The 20,866-nt window shown below is 48.3% G+C and overlaps 1 protein-coding gene across 42 annotated transcripts; it reads left to right on the plus strand.

The window, feature by feature from the left end:
- Positions 1–2,994: 2,994 nt before the first annotated feature.
- MBD1 (methyl-CpG binding domain protein 1) lies at positions 2,995–20,689 on the plus strand. Of its 42 annotated transcripts, none has more exons than XM_067699100.1 (18): positions 2,995–3,211; positions 4,427–4,560; positions 10,715–10,829; positions 10,925–11,091; positions 11,177–11,259; positions 11,431–11,471; positions 11,848–11,994; positions 12,088–12,216; positions 12,380–12,454; positions 12,585–12,704; positions 12,788–12,856; positions 13,448–13,615; positions 13,990–14,289; positions 14,383–14,520; positions 14,871–15,005; positions 15,089–15,150; positions 16,281–16,352; positions 18,050–18,184. In XM_067699100.1, exons 2-17 carry the CDS (start codon positions 4,451–4,453, stop codon positions 16,318–16,320), a joined length of 1,899 nt encoding a protein of 632 aa, XP_067555201.1. In that variant the 5' UTR covers positions 2,995–3,211; positions 4,427–4,450; the 3' UTR covers positions 16,321–16,352; positions 18,050–18,184. The 42 variants fall into 42 exon arrangements, 41 of the variants coding, with proteins under 41 accessions (XP_067555201.1, XP_067555200.1, XP_067555191.1 ...); XM_067699099.1 differs by having other exon boundaries at positions 18,043–18,181; XR_010933025.1 differs by lacking the exon at positions 16,281–16,352 and adding an exon at positions 19,831–20,689 and having other exon boundaries at positions 11,848–12,216; positions 18,043–18,337.
- Positions 20,690–20,866: the final 177 nt, after the last annotated feature.

Raw genomic sequence — 20,866 nt, forward strand, 5'->3', positions numbered from 1 at the left:
TAAAGTTGTCTGGATATATAACATGTCTCATTCCCAGTTCTCTAATGATGTCTTGTAGTTCTTCCATGGAGTTCCAGTGTAATGGAGGAGATGGGACATCTCCTTTGTTAGGCCAGGGCAGCTTTACCCCAGCCCTAATCCAAGTAACCAAGTCAGCCACCATCCTCAGTTCCCTCCCATTCCAGCAGCATATAACCTTTGTCTCAGGACTGGCTGTGCTGTCACCAAATCCAGTTTAGACATCTCCAGGCCATTTAGCATGATACTATCTGTTCCTCTGTCCCACAGGCAGAGTAACCATGCAGTTACTCCTTTCCTGGTCTTTTGTATGAACGTGGCTGTCAACTCAACTACTTCTGCAGAAGAATACTCCCTCATAGTTATCTTTTGGCTAGTTGGTATCACTTCTTGTTCATCTTTGGGCTCACGGGTTGCCTGAGTCTTTGTTTGAATGAGGGGGCAAGCCTTTAGGTCATCTTCCCCTTCAACAACTATATTTCCCTTCTCAGAGAAATCATTACACCATAGATCCCATCGTTTGGGATTCCAATTTTCCTGTGAGATAATGGTCCTCACCCTGTTGGATGGTGCCACCCTTGCATTTTTGCCACTTTGCATACCATGACCTCTAGGTGTTCCTCTTGTTGTTGTATCTTTTTGGCTAGTAGGTCTGAATTAGAGAAACAAACACTCTTAGATCCTTTTCTAATGCCAGGGCCTCTTTAGTTTTCCCCTAGTTCCTGCCTGAGTCGGAGTTCTTTTTCTGCACTCAGTCACAGGGCCCAAAGCAGCAGCCACACTACTGCGGCTATAACATGTTCAATTTCCTACCTTAGCTTCTCTTTACCTACTGCTTTGGTTAGAATCTCCAGTAACCCTTATAGCGTTTTGGGGGTGTCCCTGTACTCACACACTAGTGTGAAGCGTTCCAAAAACTTGGCTAAGTCTACCCACATGGAAGAGGCTGGCCATCCTGGGATTTCCCCCACTGACAACAGGCTGTCTCCCAACATGGTCCCCTTACCCATGCCTATTTCATTTTTGGTCTCCTGGCTGGCTCGCCAATTCTTTGAAGACAGGGTTATTGAATAAATCCCCTGAACTGAGAAGAAACTTTGAGACTGAAAAACAAAGCAGGCAACTCCATAAAGTACAATTATGAAGTTTATTGTGGGTAGGTTACATACAGGTAGGATCGGGCAGATTTCAATCCGGAATCATTCACAGCTGCACTATACACCTCCAAATGTGGTACAGGATTATTTAAAGGGGCCAAAGCTAAGGATAGAATCTGACTACTGTTACCAAGCCAGATTCATTTGCCTGTATGCAGCAAGCCAAATGCTGAGATGCCAAGCTTTGTAGTAGAGAAAAGCTTTACTCACAAGGCAGCCAAACAAGGAGATTAATCTCAAATCCACCTCCCAAAGATAGGTTTTAGGAATATTTATGGGATAAAGAGACAGGATGGTCTGAGGCATGGGGAAAAGTGATTGGAAATAAGAAAAGCGAGGTAATCAGTGATCTGTGCAAGTGTAGTCAAGCTTCATGGTTCTTCATAGGACACATGTTCAAAAACTGGCAGTGTTAGCATGTTCTGAGGGTGGAGTTTTGGGCCTTCTGATGTTAAAAGGTCATCATGCAGGTCCAGTTAGATTGTCAGTAGTCTCAACTGGTCTGAATCGGGCAAGAACTAGCTCCAAGTTCCTGAAAAACAACTTAAGCAACCATTACTACAGTGACCCATATGTCAGGGATGTTATATATAAGGAAGCTAGTGGGAGTTTAGTTTAAAATCAACTAAAAGCAAACTAAAAGCAAGTGAGGCAGGTTAAATTTGGTGGGCCTACTCAGGTTAGCCCTCCGTTTCACTACTAAGGGAGAAGCACGTCCATGCCAACGGGAACCAGGGTTTTTTCTCTTCCCAGGGGTCTCAGGACTATTATTCCTCACAAATCATTAACCATCTGCGTCAGCAAAAGGCATTCTTCGAATTTTCATATCAGATGAAGGCAAGGGTAAAAGCTGATAGAGAACTTCTCTGGCGCTCGTGCATTCCTTCTGAGTAGGCTAAAGCTCCTTCACAGAGAAAGGGGAGGAGGGTAGGACTGTGGGCCTATGATGGAACTGAAAAAATGGAGTCAGTGTGGTTCAGCCATACAGCACCTTTGGCTAACTTAATGTAAAGTGTCAGTGCCAGGCTTCCCTGGTGGAGCAGTGGTTGAGAGTCTGCCTGCCGATGCAGGGGACATGGGTTTGTGTCCCGGTCCGGGAAGATCCCACATGCCGCGGAGTGGCTGGGCCCGTGAGCCATGGCCGCCGAGCCTGCGCATCTGGAGCCTGTGCTCCGCAATGGGAGAAGCCACAATAGTGAAAGGCCCGCGTATCGCATAAAAAAAAAAAAAAAGTCAGTGCCATTTTGATGTTTGATCCTTTGTCTCAAAGATGTACATAACTGTGCCTTCCATTTCTAACAGATGGAACAGTCCTCAGAGTTTTCCAAAACACTGTCTTTCAGATTATAATCCTCAAGTTGGCTCAAATAAAATTTTCTATTTCTTCTTTAGATCGACTATTGATTAATTTTTCCTTGACAGGAGGAACGGTAGAGCACAGGCGCGACCAAGGTAACAGGCGCGAGAGGAGTGTTCTGGCACGACCCCAGCATTCTCCGCTCCTCCCTCCCAGTTACTCCTTATGGAGATCGCCAACCAAACAGAGACCAGGAACCCCAATCCCCCTCCTCCCCTTAGGTTGGGACTGGAGAGCGCAGGCGAGAACGAGATGGACGGAGGGGCGCGAAGCGAGGTGCGCAGGCGCTGCAAGTCTCCGATGAGGCGCCGGCCTGAGTGGGACGTCGGCGCGCAAGCGCAGCAGGTCCCTTTAAAAGGAGCACGCTCCTCCACCGGACTCAGCACGCAGGCGTGGAGTCTTCCCAGCTAAGGGTTCGCGCAGGCGGGGTATTAGCGCGCAGGCGTCCCGCCAGGGGGCGGAGCCCGAGAGTTGGGCGGCGGATATCCGGTTCCTGGAGCAACGAACGGCGGCGGCTGCGGCGGCGGCGGCGACGGCGACGGCGACAGCTACAGCTTCTGAGGAAGCGGTTGCGGAGGAGGAAGAAGAGGAGCTGGGCAAGGCGAGAGCCACAGGCGGGACCCTCGCCATGGGTCAGCGGACCTAGAGCGGTGGAAGGTACCGGCCGGGAGCCGAGCTGGTGAGACAGTCGTGGGGGTGGAAATGGAGACCGCTCAGGCGGAGAATGGGGAAGAATTGAGGCTCAGAACGCTGACGGAGAGCAGTGAAGGGCCCTCAGGCCGATGAGTGGGAGGAATGGCGGCGTCGGAATATTGAAGGGGAGTAATGGGGGAATTTAGGGGAAGGACGGGGAGGAATGGGCTCAGAAGACTGACAGGTGGAAGTGTCGGGGTCTTGGACGAGGACGGAGAGGAATAGGGGAGGATCCGAACGCTGAGGGCAGATATCGGGGCCTCTCAGGTTAAGGAGAGAGAAATGGGGGTCCAGAACGCTCAAGGGGAGAAATGAGGGGCTCTCAGGCTGATGACGGGGAGAAATGCGTTGGAATGCTGAAAGGGAGGCACGGGGGTCTCATATGGAGGACGATGAAAAATAGGGGGTCAGAGCGCTGACAGTTAGGGATGGCATGATCCTGGCCCAAGAGGAGGGGAATGGGGTGGGGGGGGTTCAAACGCGGAAGGGATGTCTAAAGCTGATGGGAGGATGAGGACGCTGAAGGGAACTTTTTAGCTGCAGAAGAGGGGAATAGGGAGGTTTGGGGGCTTGGGAAGAAATTGTGGCTTAGAGCACCGACAGAGGGAAAATAAGGTGGGCGAGGTTGTCAACGATATGGAGGAGCTGGGGGCTCTGTGGCAGAGGACACAGAGGAAGTCGAGGCAATAATACTGAGGTAGCAGGATAAGAGGACAGCAGACAGGGAAGGAATGGAAGAGTTAAAAGACTGAAAGAGAGAGATTAGTGACTCCTGGGTCAAGGAAGGGAATGAATGGGAGGTTAGGATACTGAGGGAGAGTTTGGGACCTGGGTCTGGGGACGAGTCGTATGGCGGCCTCTTGCGCTGAGGATGGGAGGACTGAGGTCTCTCAAGCTGAGACTGGGGGGGGAATTGGGGATTAGGACGCTGAGAGTGAGGAGTGCATTGAGGATGGAGACCCTTAGGTTGAGGATGGGGCTACCCGGTCAAGAAGTGGGGGGAATGACAAGCTCCTGGGCCCAGGACAGGGAAGAATGGAGTGGGGATGGGGGTTTTTCTCTTCCTTACATTGGCCAGTTGCTTGTGGCAGGTCCTAGATCTTAAACAAGCATTAATAGATCCGTGGGTTTGTGCGGCCTGGGGCACAACATGTTCCTCCCTAGAGCCTCAGTTTCTCCCACTGCCCCCTCCATGTTGCAGGCCGCTGCTCCTTCTTGTGGCCCCATGGCTGAGGACTGGCTGGACTGCCCGGCCCTGGGCCCTGGCTGGAAGCGCCGTGAGGTCTTTCGCAAGTCAGGTGCCACCTGTGGACGCTCAGACACCTATTACCAGAGGTACTGGGTGGGTTGTGGACAGAGTCAGGGGTTAGGGCTGAGCCTGGTTAGGCAGGATGAAATCAGGGGGTAGGGTTAAATTATGCATATACAGTTGGTCCTTATTATTTGCAGATTCCATATTTGCAAATTTGCTTACTAAAATTTGTTTGTACCCCCAAAGTCATACTCACTGTGCTTTCATGGTCATTTGTGGATATGCACAGAGCAGCGAAAAATAAGTCGCCTGATGCATGTGTTCCCAGCCGAGGTTGCACGAGGCTTTCTTATTTTAACTCTTGTACTGTAAACAAGTATCCTTTCTGAGGTCTATTTAGTGTTCTGTTTTTTGCATTTTTGTACTTTTTAATGGTGATTTTGCTGTTTGTAGTTGCCCCCAAGTGTAGTGTTGAAGTGCTGTCCAGTGTTCTAAGTGCAAGAAGTCGGGGATGTGCAATATGCAGAAAATACATATTAAATAAGTTTTGTTCAGGCATGAGTTGCAGTGCTGTTGGCTGTGAGTTCAATGTTAATAAATCAAAAAGGCAGTATATCTAGAAAAAGAAGAGGAAATTTGCCAATTAGTACATGAGGCTGCTCCAGAAAGTGCTAAAGTAACATCTATAGTATCTGATGAAGCTAAGGAAAAGGTGTTAAAGTGGCTGAATTCGCGGAACTATGAGATGATGATTAAAGTGTAGTGGACAGCGTTGTGAGGCTGAAAGCAAAGGACATTGACAGTCACGTTACCCAGGGTTATGAAAATGTTAAGCCTGTCTCAACTAGTGCTGGCTGGCTTACACGTTTCAGAAGGTGATACATCGTGAAATGTGTTAAATTTGCAAGTGAGGCAGGTTCTGCAGATAAGAGACTGTGGAAGAATTTAAAAAACACCTGAAAAGTGTTATACAGGAAAAGGGTTATGTAGAAGAGTAGGTTTTCAGTGCTGATGAGACTGGCTTGTTTTACATCGACAAAGGAACCTATATAACACAGATGGCTTCCAAAGCTCCTGGCTTTAAATCATTCAAAGACCATGCAGTTAATTATTTGTAAGAGGACTGTATTAAGCAGGGTGTCTTTAAACAGAAACACACGTAAAACAAGGTTACATACTGATCAGCTGACAAAATGTGACCAGAGGCTTACAGGAACCTAACCTGTAGTTCCATTAGGAGCAGTGGTTCTGTACTCACTAATTCAGTGTTCAAGGTGACTTTATAGAACAGATTACTGTGAATAATGAGAATTGACTGTAAATACATGAAAATACATTTTTATAAACCAGTTACATTTAAGGATTTAAGGTCTTTTAGAATATGTTAGTGATACGGTTATTAAATTTCTTAAACTTTTTTTGTATGTAAGTAGTTGTTTCCTTGGAGGAATATAGTAAAGTTGTACCTACAATTACACTTATTTATATGTTTATAAATAAACATATGGTGTTTTTTAAATGTTTATATGTTTATATTAGTTGTACGTTTATCCACATATTTACAATTTTTATAAAACTTTCAAAATTTATAAATATAAGTGCAATGATCAAGAACTGAAAAGGCCAGAGATTTTACCCTAATTAAGGCAAGATAGCAAGTGAATGTGTCGCGGTTCTGTGGATGCTAGTAGGAGATATGAGGCTTCTGGTTCAGAGATGAAAGACAGTTTATTACTCACAGCATTAGCAGTATCCAGTATGTCATCGTTATTGTGCCAGTTCACCAAATGCCAGTTCCCACAGGGTGACATGAAGAGAGTAATTAATTAGCACCTACACACGCACTGGGTTGTGTTGTAGGAGGGGAACCTTGAGCTTAAGGAATCCAGTCTTTTATAATGTTAGGACAGTAAGGATGCCTTCCCTTTGCTCTGGAAGGACACCCTATCTCTTATCTTCCAAGGCTGATGCTGTACACATATCCTTGAAAAGATAGTTCATAACAAAGGATAGTCAATGCTGCTCTTGAAAGACATGTAGAAATGTGAGAGACCTGTGGAATATTGTCTCCCAACATCAGTTACTTATACTTGGTTTTGTATGTAGTTGCATTTATTTGTTTACATATGTATTTGTATGTATATCTATATGTACACTTACTTATATGTGTACAGTTGACCCTTGAACAATGTAGGGATTAGGGGTGCCAATCCCCTGTGCAGTCGAAAATCCACATATAACTTTTGATTCCTTAAAAAGTTAACTACTGGGGACTTCCCTGGTGGTCCAGTGGTTAAGACTGTGCACTTCCACTGCAGGGGCATGGGTTCAATCCCTGGTGGGGGAACTAAGATCCTGAGTGCCATGTGGCGCGGCAAAAAAAACAACACAAAAAAATTAACTACTAATAGCCTACTGTTGACTGGAAGCCTTACCGATAACATAAATAGTTAACACGTATTTTGTATGTTGTATATATTATATACTGTATTCTTACAGTAAAATAAGCTAGAGAAGAGATTAAGAAAATCATAAGGGAGTTCCCTGGTGGCCTAGTGGTTAGGATTCTGGGCTTCCACTGCTGTGGCCCGGGTTCAATCCCTAGTCGGGGAACTGAGATCCTGCAAGCCGTGTGGTGCAGCCAAAAGAAAAGAAAATCATAAGGAAGAAAAAGTTCATTTACAGTACTGTACTGTATTTATCAATACCATAAGTTTACATCATCTGTTTACAAGATGAATTGCTTGTATGTCAGTACCTACATCAATATTGTCTTATATGATACAAAACATTGTAGATATTATACATATTACTAATACCAGACATCAAAAATGAAAAGATAATTGAAAAATTTATGTTTATTTACAGGTATAACAATTCATGCATTGATAACTAAGAAGGAGCAATATGATTGCTTTATGATAGGGTACTATAATTGATACGATTGCTTCATGGATTGCTTCATGGTAGCCTCACCTGTACACTAATGAATGAATTGTAAAATTTTTATGGCATACAGTATTATAATCATATTCATAATACAGTATTGGGAACATTGTTACATTTTTAAAAACCACTTACCTGTGATGATAGGCAGTTTCCCTGATTGCCAGAGAGAGAGGCATACCATATGGTAATGTAATTCTTTGAAAGCAAAGTTATAAAACAGTAAGAAAACTAACATGTTAAGTTTATATTAAATATCTCTCACCTTATGCCTGTGTAAGTATAGGCAATCCACTTCAAGTCTCGCACAGATGAATACTTGGGTGATGAAACGCCTCATACAGTTCTTGCCGTACAGTTGTTAGGTTTTCACACAAAGATACCCACGCACAAACATGATAGGTAAGTATTAACTGTACAGCCTGATGATTATTTACTGTTCGTTAAGTGGAAGTGGATCATCATAAAGGTCTTCATCTTTGTTGTCTTCACGTTGATTAGGCTGAGGAGGAAGAGAAAGAGGAGGGGTTTGGTCTTGCTGAGGAGGGTGGCAGAGGCAGAAGGAGAGGAGGTGGAAGGGAAGGCAGGAGGGCCAGAACACTCGGTGTAACTTTACAGAAGTACATGGTAATTTCTGTTTGACCTTTTTGCTTTTTCACTTTTCCAAAAATGTTTCTACACAGTACCAATCTTTCTTCCACTGTTTGCTTTAGTTTGTGTCCATATCATAGAATGGTCCATGTTGTAAAATAAGTCAAAGTATTCTTGAATATCGGAACCCTTCTGCTAGATTGTCTAATGTCAGTTTTTTTCTGGCACTCCTTTTTCTTCGTCTTCTTCCTCATCATCTGGCACTGGTTCGGCAGTGTTCATCTCCATCAAGTCATCTTGTGTTAATTCCTCTGGTGTGGTGTCTGATAGCTCTTGAATCCAAGATCCATGTCTTGAAACCCTTCATCCGCTCCCCCCTTTTTGCCGTATCCACAATCTCTTTCATGATATCCTTGATTGACTTGGTCGTAAATTCTGGGAATTCATGCACAACATCTGGACACAGTTTTCTCCAGCAGCAGTTATTGTTTTGGGCTTGGTGACTTTCACAGCCTTTTCTATAACGATGGCGTCTTCAGTGGTGTAATTTTTCCAGACTTTCATGATGTTCTGTCTATGAAGGCTCTCTTCCATAGTGTTGACAGTCTTTTCTGTAGAGTACTGTGTATAATGAGCCTTAAAGGTCCTTATGACCCCCTGATCTAGAGGCTGAATTAGAGACATTGTGTTTGGGGGCAGGTGGACCACTTCGACACCTTTGGTGTTGAATTCATGGGGTTCTGGGTGGGCAGGGGTGTGGTCCAATATCAAAAGAACTTTAAAGGCTGTCCCTTACTGGCAGGGTACTTCCTGACTTCAGGGACAGAGCATCAATGGAACCAATAAAAAAAAGGGTTCTCGCTGTCCAGGTCTTCTTGTACAACCAAAAGACTGGCAGCTGGGGTCTGTCTTTTCCCTTCAGGGCTCTAGGGTTAGCAACTTTATAGATAAGGGCAGTACTGATCATAAACCTGACTGCATTTGCACAAAGCAGTAGGGTTAGCCTGTCCCTTCCAGCTTTAAATCGTGTTGCTCACTTCTCTTTCTTACTAATATATGTCGTTTCTGGCATTTTTTTTGCAGAATAGGGCACTTTGATCTGCATTAAAAACTTGTTCAGGCAGGTATCCTTTCTCCTCAATGATTTTCTTAATGGCGTCTGGGAACTTGTCTGCTGCCCCTTGGTTGGCAGAACCTGCTTCTCCTGTTATCTTGACACTTTCAAAGCCAAACCTCTTTCTACAATTATCAGACCATCCTTTGCTGGCATTAGATTCTCTGGCTTTAGAGACTTCACCTTCCTTTTGCTTTAAGCTGTCATTACAGTGACTTCATTTTTTCTTGAATTATATTGGAATTTATAGGTATGCCTTTCTTATAGCAATCCTGCATCCACATAAGAGCTGCATTTTCAGTGCGAGATAAAAAGGTGTTTTGCAAAAAATACAAGGTTTTCGAGCTGCTGGTGTAGCTGCAGCGATAGATTCATGAATTTCCTTTTTTTTTTTTTTTTTTTTTTTTACAATAGTCCTTACAACTGGATTCATTAATCTTGAATTGGAGGGCAACCACCTGCAGATCTCAGTCCATGGTACATGTCAAGCAATTCTGCTTTTTCTTGTAATGTCATGACTTTTTTCTGCTTCTTGGGAGCACTTCCAGCATCACTAGTTACACTTTGTTATGGGTCCCATGATGTTATTCAGGGTTTACGGTATTGCGCTAAACGCGATGAAAATGACATGAGAACCACTGCAAGGGGTCACTTTCTACTGTGATGTGCAGTTTACTGGAGAAACAGTCTGCTCACTCGGAGATGATTAGCCTTCCATGGCATTTTAAGCAGATACTCAGAACACTTGAGCTCACTGCAGTAGCAACAGGAGGTGGCTGTTAGATGATTATAGTAGTACAATATGTACTATAGTTAATTTTATGCAGTTATGGTATAATACTGCATCTTTATGTTTGTTTACATTTCTCTTGACTGCGAATGGTACCACATACAGTCTTTAAGTGTGTGATAAATAAGTTTTGATGTTTAAACTTTTATAATAGATTTATGTATATTTTATGGTGGTAAAAGATGAAATAGACTAGTACTACATATATTTTATGCATCCATGACACACCTAACTTTTTCTTAATTTTTTCAATATTTCTAGGCTACGTGGTTCATTGAGTTTTTTTAAATAGTCACAAATCTCCAAAAAATTTTCCAGTATATTTCTTGAAAAAAATCTATGTATAAGTGGACCTGCACAGTTTAAACCTGTGTTGTTCAAGGGCCAGCTATATTTAAAACATTTGTTTGTGTCTTATATAAGTTTTCTTTGTCTATGTATTTAGTATGTAATGCTAACACAGTTACATTATTCAATGTATTTGTGCTCCTATTTGTGTTTATTTTCACTTATATAGAATACCACTAGTAGTACACATTATAAATACACGCACATCTGTTTACATTTATATTACTTATTACTGTCTGTATACTTGCTGGTATTTATACACCTTTTATCTTCCTGCTGTTCAGGATTATTTGGGGTAGTTACTTGGTCGGGGCTCGTAGGCTGATCCCAGGCTGCCTCCTGTATCCCACCAGCTCTGCAGGCCTATTCACCAGCCCAGTGGGAGGGTTGTGGGGGTGGAGTGGCAGTGGTTCCACCTAGGTACCAACCCGTCCTGGCCCACCCCCAGCCCCACAGGAGACAGGATCCGAAGCAAAGTTGAGCTGACCCGATACCTGGGCCCTGCGTGCGATCTCACCCTCTTTGACTTCAAACAAGGCATCCTGTGCTATCCAGCCCCCAAGGTACTGTACAGTGTGGGATACCCAGGCAGGAGTGGCTGAGCCACCTAACACCCACCCGCTGACTTACATCTTCCTGCCCTTGCTCTTATCTCCAGGCCCATTCCTTGGCCATCCCCAGCAGGAAGCGGAAGAAGCCTTCGAAGCCAGCCAAGGCTCAGAAACGTCAGGTTGGACCTTCGAAGAGCGAAGTCAGGAAGGAGGCCCCAAGGGATGAGACCAAGGCTGATGCTGGCACAGTCCCAGCCTCACTTCCTGCGCCTGGGTGAGTGTCAGCCTCAAGTGAGCCAGGTCCACGAGGGCTGTGGTTGGGGGTGCACTCGGCCCCACGCCCATGTTTCCTGTCCCAGGTGCTGTGAGAACTGTGGAATCAGCTTTTCAGGGGATGGAACCCGACGGCAGCGGCTCAAGACTCTGTGCAAGGACTGCCGAGGTGAGTGGCCCCTGGGGCACTGGGAGGTAGAGCCGGAGCAGGCTTGGCGTCAGGCTAGGACACAGGTGTCTGGCTGAAGATTGAATGGTAGATGTCAGGATGGAGGCAGTCATGAGGTCAGGTATCTGATGCTCCCTTTACATTTCTCTTCTACTCTCTTCCTCCCTGCAGCACAGAGAATTGCTTTCAACCGGGAGCAGAGGATGTTTAAGGTAAGCACGACCTGCTTCCTCCTCACAAGTGTGCGGTGGGAGCAGGATGTGATAGGGGCTGGTGAGAGTTCGAAGGAACAGTGATGGATCCATAGGGTGTCAGAGTCATTTTGTAGGGAGCTAGCTACAGTCAGCTGACAGTAATGGGAGTTAATCAGTAGACACAGTGACGAGGTTCACAGGGGAACAGTAGACATCATTATGGCCTCAATGATGGTGGCTAATCAGTAGTCATCAGACAGTGAGTGATGAGACAAATGGGGGACGAGCAGACATGATGATGGGGGCCAGTGTGGGGTCAGTAGACACACGAGGGGCAGTGCTCCTGGAGCCACTTTGCCTGGACCTGTGACCTTGCCCCGCCCATTCCTGGCAGCGTGTGGGCTGCGGGGAGTGTGCGGCCTGCCAGGTAACAGAAGACTGTGGGGCCTGCTCCACCTGCCTTCTGCAGTTGCCCCATGATGTGGCCTCGGGGCTGTTCTGCAAGTGTGAGCGAAGACGGTGCCTCCGGATTGTGGAAAGGGTGAGTCGGGCAGGTGGGGTGGGCCCGAGGCTCACCTGCACTCCTGACCCTCATAGCCCTGGCCCCATGCGTCACACCTCCGGCCCCCCACAGAGCCGAGGGTGTGGAGTGTGCCGGGGCTGTCAGACCCGAGAGGACTGTGGCCGTTGTCGAGTCTGCCTTCGCCCTCCCCGCCCTGGTCTCAGGCGCCAGTGGAGGTGCGTCCAGCGGCGTTGCCTGCGGGTGAGTCAGGCTGGAGGGGCCGGCGCTGGTGGGCCGCGGCAGAGCTCACTGTACTGTTACAGCTGCCGCTGCTTCCTCCCAACCTGGCCTTGCCCACCTCATGTCTTCTTTTCTCCTCCGTCCCGTGCTCACCTCCTCGGCCCCGCCTGCCCCTGTCTGCCAGCACCTTGCACACCGCCTCCGCCGCCACCATCAGCGATGTCAACGACGCCCTCCCCTAGCTGTGGCTCCCCCTGCTGTGAGTGCCCCGGCCCACCCTCTGCCTGCCTGTCCCACATGCATGCTTTCTGCACACCTCGGGGGAAGCAGGTGGTCCTGTGTCTACCTGGTACCACCAAGCCTAAACTGTCCTTCTGGCTTTCTCTCAGGGTAAACACGGCCGCCGCAGGGGAGGCTGCGACTCCAAGGTGGCTCCCCGGCGGCGCCCCCCCCGAACCCAGCCACTGCCTGCACTTCCGCCCTCGCAGCCTCCAGAGTCTCCAGAGCTGGTGAGGCCCTGGTGGGCAGGGGGAAGGCACAACCGTAACCTCACCCACTACCTGCCCTGACCCCACCCCATTTGCCTCTGCAGCACCCCAGAGCCCTGGCCCCCTCGCCACCTGCTGAATTCATCTATTACTGTGTAGACGAGGACGAGCTAGTGAGTGGCCTCACCCTACCTGGACAAGCCTAGACTCTCCCAGGGCACTTGGTTAACCCCAAAGAAGCAGATGCTGCCATGGGCCTAATAAGGGAATAGTAAGGCACAGTGATGGGTGCTAGTGTGGGATGAGCAGACAGTGGGGTAGGCACTAATATGGGATCAACAGGTGAATTGACAGTACCTAATGTCGGATGAACCAGCACTCTAGTGGGACTAATAGAGGAACATGGTGACTGAAGTTCACGCAGGATGAGCAGATGTTGCAGGTGCAGTGATGGGAGCTAAAAGAGTGTCAGCAAAATCCTGCTGGAGATGGGGGTCAAAGACATTGTCTTGGTAGCTAGTGGGGGACTAGCAGATAGAACGATGATACCGTGCTGGAGCAGCCACAGTCCTCGTGGTATCAAGGGCCATCCAGTACAGTGATACTGCCTGGTGCTCGACTAGCAGACACTGAGGTGTGACTAGTGGGGAGTCAGGCTAAGACCAATGTCCAGCCAGTTCCCTCCAGTGGGGCTAGGGGAGGAGTAACAGGAGCAGCATTGTAACTGTCCTAGTGACAGCGTCCCCCGTCCCTCTGCTCCCCAGCAGCCTTACACGAACCGTCGGCAGAACCGCAAGTGTGGGGCCTGTGCGGCCTGCCTGCGGCGGATGGACTGTGGCCACTGCGACTTCTGCTGTGATAAGCCCAAATTCGGGGGCAGCAACCAGAAGCGCCAGAAGTGTCGTTGGCGCCAGTGCCTGCAGTTTGCTATGGTGGGTGCAGCAGGATGGGTCAGGTGGGTGGGGCGATCAGTGCCAGGCCCCCCGGTGCCTGAGAGGGATGGGCCGGCCTGGTAGGTGGGTGGGGACCGGCCAGATGGGTCCTGCAGCTTCGGAGCGGTGGGTGGGGCAAGGGGTTCCGCCAGCAATTAGCTGACGTTGTGCTGAGATAAATGAAGAATCTGGGTGGCACTGGCATTGCCAACAGGAGACTAGCAGGCTCAGTGACGAGGGGCTCATACCTGAGGAGACTCTGTGCTGGGATTAACGGGGGCGGGGGAAGCGGAGTCACAGGCACATTGATCGGGGCAGGGTAGTGTGGTTGGCCATCGTACCCAGCGGCCATAACACCCCATCTCTCCTCACAGAAGCGGCTGCTGCCAAGTGTCTGGGCAGGTTCCGAGGATGGCGCCGGGCCACCCGCACCTTACCCGCGTCGAAAGAGGCCTGGCTCTGCTCGAAGGCCCCGTCTGGGTCAGACCCCGAAGCCTCCCTTGGCCACGCCCATGGCCCAGCCAGACCGTGCCCAGACTCCAGTGAAGCAGGAAGCAGGCAGTGGCTTTGTGCTGCCCCCGCCTGGCACCGACCTCGTGTTCTTACGGGAGGGTGCAAGCAGTCCCGTGCAGGTGCCTGGCCCAGCTCCAGCCTCCACAGCGGCTCTGTTACAGGTGAGGGTCCCACCTTATCCTGCCCTTCCCGACCCCACCCAGCCTCGTGTGGGGAAGCTGGGACCAAGTCTGCTGCCATCCTCCTTCACGCAGGAGGCCCAGTGCCCTGGCCTGAGTTGGGTCGTGGCCTTACCCCAGGTGAAGCAAGAGAAGGCGGATGCCCAGGAAGACTGGACACCGGGCACAGCCATCCTGACTTCTCCTGTATTGCTGCCTGGCTGCCCCAGCAAGGTGGGGGTCAGTGATGGGTGGTCTGTGAGCAGAGTGATGGTGAGCCATGATGGTGGTTCTTTGAGCAAAGTAATAGTGTGCTGATGACAGCCTCTCACAGAATCATCCCGCCTGTCTGACAGATGCCCCACCCTCCCCAGGCAACTAGTTTTGCCTGCTTTGCTGCCCAGCTAACAGAAGAATGGAAATCTGTGAGGAATGGGAAAGGTTTGTAGGCAGAGAGATGGTTTTTCTGTGCTCAAGTGTGACAGAAGTGGGATTGTCAGCACAGTGACATGTTGGCTGATAGAGACACTTTCCTCAGGCCAGCCCTACCCTTCTGACAACTGCCCGTTTTCCACCTCCCCCAGGCAGTAGACCCAGGCCTGCCACCTGTGAAGCAAGAGCCACCTGACCCTGAGGAGGACAAGGAGGAGGAGAACAAGGATGACCCCACCGCTGACTTGGCCCCAGAGGAGGAGGCAGGAGGGGCTGGCACGCCCGTGGTCAGTGCTGGGGGACACATCACTCTCCTGACCCTGCTTTAGCCCCACCAGCCATGTTGACCCTGGTGTTAATTCTTCCCCAGATCACGGAGATTTTCAGCCTGGGTGGATCCCGCCTCCGGGACACAGCAGTCTGGTTGCCAAGGTGTGCCCTCCACAGGGAGGGGTGGGGATGGGATTGGGTGGGGTGCCTGTCAGATGTGGGCCCTGAGTCTTAAAAGTACACTCAGCGTTTTGGCATGGTGTTGTGGGAGGTAAAGGCCCCACACCACTGCTCTTGTCACAGTCAGTGACGGGGTTTGTACAGGACCTTAGAGATTTCTCCTGAGGTCCAGGTTAGGGCTGTTCTTGAGGAGGGTTACGGGAGGTGATGGGGGGAGAGGATTTGGTGACCTGTGATGAGATTTGAAAGAAAAAGAAAAGGAAAGCCTTGTCCCCATATCCCTAAGAAAATCCACAGAGGTCAGGCTTAATATATAAATTCTTATTCAGAGAATTATCACTCGGGGTCTTGAAGGCCTGTGGAGTCTCCAAAAGATGAATGGGTGGGCTGGGCAGTGGTGGGTGGGCAGGAGACCTGGGTCCTAAGATGGCTTTGTGATCTGGATCCACATACAACTGGAGTATCCTCTGTGGAAGGGATTAGGCTGTGTTTCTTCAGCTTTTCCAGAGCCCGTTGAGGTCATTTACTGTTTTAGCTGCTGCACAGGACTGTCCCCGCAGGCGTGGCAGTAGAAGGCAGGATAGGTGCCTGTAAGGACTGGGACGGTGGGAGGAGGACAGGGGGATGCTGCCTCCTGCAGAACTGCTGACAGCCCTGAACAGAGCCCCAGACACAGGCAACATAAACCTGTTGGCCTAAACTCCTGGATTCCTTTGTTCCTGCAAACTAGTGTCTGCAGGCCAGAGACTTCTCCACCTGCACCTGGGCAAGTACTGAGGTACTGATTGCGGCCCTTCTGGGTACACTGCAGTGTGGCATACAGTGGTGAATCAATGACCCTGGAAGGCTTATCCTTCAGAAGATACAGGATTTCTGCCGTCAGGGAGCTTATAATCCAACTGGGGAGGCTTATTTCCCCTATGCATGAAGTCATTACATATTACCGGAGAAGGTAATGATGTGCTTGATGTGCTACATTGTCTGTAATGGAAGATTTTAGAAGAGAGAAGGGAAAATTAAGGGGAAATGGAAGAGTAGGGAATGGTTTGTGATGCTCCATTTTGCACATAGGGAACCTCATTCAACATACAGACCTGCTCCCTCTTCTCTAGGTCCAAGGACCTTAAAAAACCTGGAGCTAGAAAGCAGTAGACTGGAGGCTTCTGCAGACTGTAGGACTCAAGGTGATATTTACAGACCGACTTTATGAGAGACAACACTGATCTGCTCAGAGGCTGGACCATAGATGGATTGCCAGGGCTTGTGTGGGAGTCAGTAGGAACTGGGAAAACCTACCACCAAACCAGAGGAGCAGGCCTGTTCAGTACTTTGAGCTTATAGAGGAAGTAAGCAGAAAAGGAAGGAAAAGAGTAGAAAGTTGGTGCACCTGCTCCAACCGGTGCAAATCCCAAGAGCCTGAGAAGTGTGGATATTAAGGATGGGGGAGTTGGGATGGGATGTAATTAAAGCCACCTTCAGCCTAAACAAGCCATCATCGTAAATAATTTTAAATACATTTGGATGAGACCTGGCTGTGACTCTAAACATTTCCTCAGGGAGACAGCAGTTGGGAATGTAATGTGAATAAATGAGGAAAGGAACTGCTATTTGGTGAGTTCCTCCCATGGACCTAGTTTAGTCCTCAGAAACATCTTTCTAGAAAGGCATTGGTTTTGCCCATTTTTGCAGACAGGAAAACTGAGATGCAGAGAAACTACATAACTTGTCTAGTGTCGAACAGCTAATATTGATAGAGCCTAGAATCAGACCCAGGTTGTAAAAGCCTTGTCCTAAGTTAAGCCACTGAACTGTTAACTATAACCTATATCTAATAGTGTGTAATAATGTTATATTAACGCAAGTTTCCAGTGACCTTGAAAACGAGGTGGATTACTCTAAGCTTTATAACAAATCCCTTAACACTGCTGCCCTTAGGGTGGTTTAGGGAGCACCAAGCCATTGTGGATGGTGCCACCTTATCAGAGCACCCGCAACTCCTGAGACTGGGTTCTTCCCAGGCCTTGGGTGCTGCATAGGATCCCTCAAACCCAAAGGGCATCTTTCCCCATTGGTGCTGCTGTTACCGTCACTCCCCGTCCTCAGCCAAAGCAGCCTTCAGAAGTAAAGCTCCTGGCCTGGCTCATCATTCCTCACAACTCGAATCCCCTGTCCCTTGGTGACCTTTGTGCTTGGTTTCTGCTCTCAGCCCCTATCTACTAGGAGTCCGAGTTCCTGCTTCACGTCCTGCCTAAGGGCCAGTCTTGGCTCAGCCCTGCCTCACTTTCCAACTCTGCATAAAGTGCCAAGAAAATTAGACCTGTGATTCATTACTTAGTTAGCTTTACAGTGGCAGGACTGAGTGCATGCCTCCCTCCTTAAATTTTGTAGCCTATGTGCTTTGCTTGCCTTACTCTAGTCCCAGCTCTGCAGCTTTAGATAATTCAGATGTAGATTAAACTTTTCTCTAGTTTAACTCATAGCCCTCTGCCACCCTCCTCTTCTCCTTCCGTTGCCTCACCCTGCCTACTTCAGCCAGAGGCAAGACTGGATAATTTTATTGATACTGTTTTGCTCCCCCCCAACAAGGATCCAACCACTCAACCCTAGTATTCTAGTGGTATTTTGACAGTGATGTCCTAAGTGAAATTTATTTGAATAGCATTCTGATTCATGAGATAAGAGTTTGGTTATTGTGTGTATGAGGATACAGTCAGAAAAGCAGCACCACTAATATAAAGATTTTATGTGTATTTGTACATATAAATATGTATATTAAAAGATTTATTGTAGGGATTTGACCTTATGCAGTTGTGGGAGCTGGTTGAACAGTCTCTGTAAGGCTGTTGTTTTTACATCTAATGCTGGAGCTTGAAGTCTGCAGGGCAGGCAATCGGGAAGGGAAGATGGATGTAAAGAGTGGGAGACCGAGGAGACACTGGCGCCCACGAGCACGAGCTGCAAACCACGCGGATGGCCCGGAACCCATGTCAGCCTCTCACCACCTCCAACTTCGATGATGTGGGTTTCCTGCAGAAGAAGCTGGTGCCCTTCATCACAGAGTTAAATATGCATCTGGGCCAGGAATTAGAGAAGCTGAAGGAAGATCCTGGGGAAGGTGGAGCAGCTGCAGGCCTGGCTGCAGGCCTGACTGCTGCCCCATACCAACGAGGTGAGCCAGCAGATAAATGACATGTGTGAACTGCAACAGTGCCTGGTGCCCCTGCACCAACCTTCCGAGTGTGCTGCTGCTTCACTTCTGCCCTCCAGATATCACGCAAAATGTCTCTTGTGGCCCATCCTAACCGGAAGCGTACGGGGAAGGGAGTACTGGGAAACGTAGCCTAGTCAAGGTGACACGTTACAAAGCCACCCTGCCATGAATCAGCTCCCAAGGGTCTCACTACTCACCTGAGGATAAAGGATAACGTGATAAAGCTGCGTTGCTGAAAATGCAAAGCTGAAGACCATGGATTTCATGGTGACCCCAGCAAGTACAGAAATTCTGTCAAGCCCACCCAGAAAAAACTTGCTGGTCTCGGCTATTTTTGTGTCATTCGAGTATTGAGAACCTGGCCCATGGTAGGCACTGTACTTAATACTGGGATTCAGGAATGAAAAAGATATAGTCCATGCAGTTTTATTAAATACATCAATATGTATTTACAAATGGTGAATGGATTTCCAACTTTATCGTGGAATTTAATGGTGAAAACACAGAATTCAGGAAACTGTTGGGAGGACAGCCCTTGCGTGAACCTTGTTGGGGCACAATAGGCATTGGAAATAATATAAATAGTTTCTATCTCTATGCTGTTCTATTTTAAAATTATTTTTAAATGATTTTTATTGTCCCGTTTACTGATTTATACACTTAGTGTTTCTTTTGGAGACTCTTGATGGTGCTTAAGTGTTGATTGACTGCCTCTGAGAAAGTGGTATAGTGGGTGGCAAGAGCAAGGTCAGGTTCTGTCCGTGGACCTTGGGTGAATCACTTCTCTTAGGCCTCCCAGGAGGTTGAGACTTGGTTGAAAGCCTCGTCTCACCGGGCTTGGCGCCTGGCCCAGCCCCTCCACCCACTGAATAGGCCCGCCAGGGGGCTCCGGCGCCCGGACCGCGGTCCTCCCACCGGGGCTCGGGAGACGCTGCCCCTCACCCGCCTGCCTGGGCGGCCCTGGGGCGTGGGCGTGGCCTCCGCTGGGTCCAGGCTTCTGTTCCCAAGCCGAGCCGTCACGGTGGGAAGCCGAATCCCCTCTTCACAAAGTGGCTCAACAGGTAAAACCGAAGCGGAATTAAATTACGGGACACGCCCAGGGTGAGGGCGCGGCAAGACGAGCTCAGGACCAACGCTGGGATGTGCAGGGCAGCCGGGTATTGCCAAGGGTCCATTTCCCCTGTCTCGCTGAAAACTCCAGGCTGTAGACCTCGGAGGTTACTTACCGACGGGCGCCCAAGGATCTCAGTGGCTTTTACCAAAACCCGCTCCTAGGCCGAGGGCGTTTTCGTCGCTTCTCTTGCCCAAGGGTGTGGTGTCAGGGTGCTTCCACCCAGACCAGCCGGCGGGCCAGGCACCCGTGGGAATCGAAGATCAAGGAACTGGCCCTCAGGACCGTGTCCAGGGAACGGAGACAACCATCTAATTTCTTTCTTTTTTGTTTGTTTCAGGCTACGTAAACTCTTAGCAGTAAATGAAAATGAGTATTTTTCCGAACTGCAGTTGAAGGAAGAAGCTTTATAGGACATAAAAGACAAAATGAGAGAATTATTAAAAGAAAGTTTGAAAGAGAAGAGAGACACTGTTTTGTGGCTGAAAGCCTGAACCAGCAATTCAGGAAATGGAGTCCAAACCTAGAAACATTACTGCCTACAAAATCCGAAGTGGGCGCATTACAAATGATTAAGCAATGCTAATTTACCGTAAATTGCGGTCTTAAGATGGGATGCACAGTACTATTTGTACTTTGGTTATTACACGTCAGTGACCGACTAGGTGCTGATTTTTTTGTGTGTTGTAGTGATGGTTCTATGTTCACCCCCACTATAGAAAGAGTACCAAAGTGTTATTTGGCTTTTAGGTATTAACTACCACCTTGCTCTTGACCAGAAGTACAGCTGTGGTCTCCACCTGTGCTGAGGGCCCCTTCTAGGTTTCCTGATCTGTGTTGTTTTCCTGCCTGGGATCCGGAATCTCAGAGCCCGATCACCTGCAATTCTAATCCACATCCTACCCCTGGCCCTAGTTTTTATTGTGCCCAGCCAGGTCGTGTCACTGCCGTACCAGCCCATCTGATTGCCCCCCATCCTAGGGTACCTCAAGTCTAAGCCCCGGTTTCCTGATTTTATTAACAAATTTGTCATTACTGGTTGAGTTGGCTGACAAAACAGGCTCTCTCAGCTTTAATTGTTTAGTTGTAAAATGAGGATAATACCCGCTGTTCCATCAATCTTGTAAGATATTTGTGAGGCTCAGAGGTTTTATGTGTGAAAATAACTTGTAAATTCCTGTAAAGAACTACGCGAATAAGGTTGTCTTGTGATGATTTATGTCATGAAGATTAACTTAGAGATGGCCTCAAATTTTAGCCTACCAACAAAATGCCCACTAACCTTTCTCATGCTTTTAGACCGATTACAAGATATAAATAGAAAAGTCAATTGGAATGTAGTTAGATCTTCGACTAAACTTCGGGTTAAGGAGGCT

This window comes from Pseudorca crassidens, chromosome 12 (genome assembly GCF_039906515.1).
Source record: "Pseudorca crassidens isolate mPseCra1 chromosome 12, mPseCra1.hap1, whole genome shotgun sequence".
NCBI classification, from domain to species: domain Eukaryota; kingdom Metazoa; phylum Chordata; class Mammalia; order Artiodactyla; family Delphinidae; genus Pseudorca; species Pseudorca crassidens.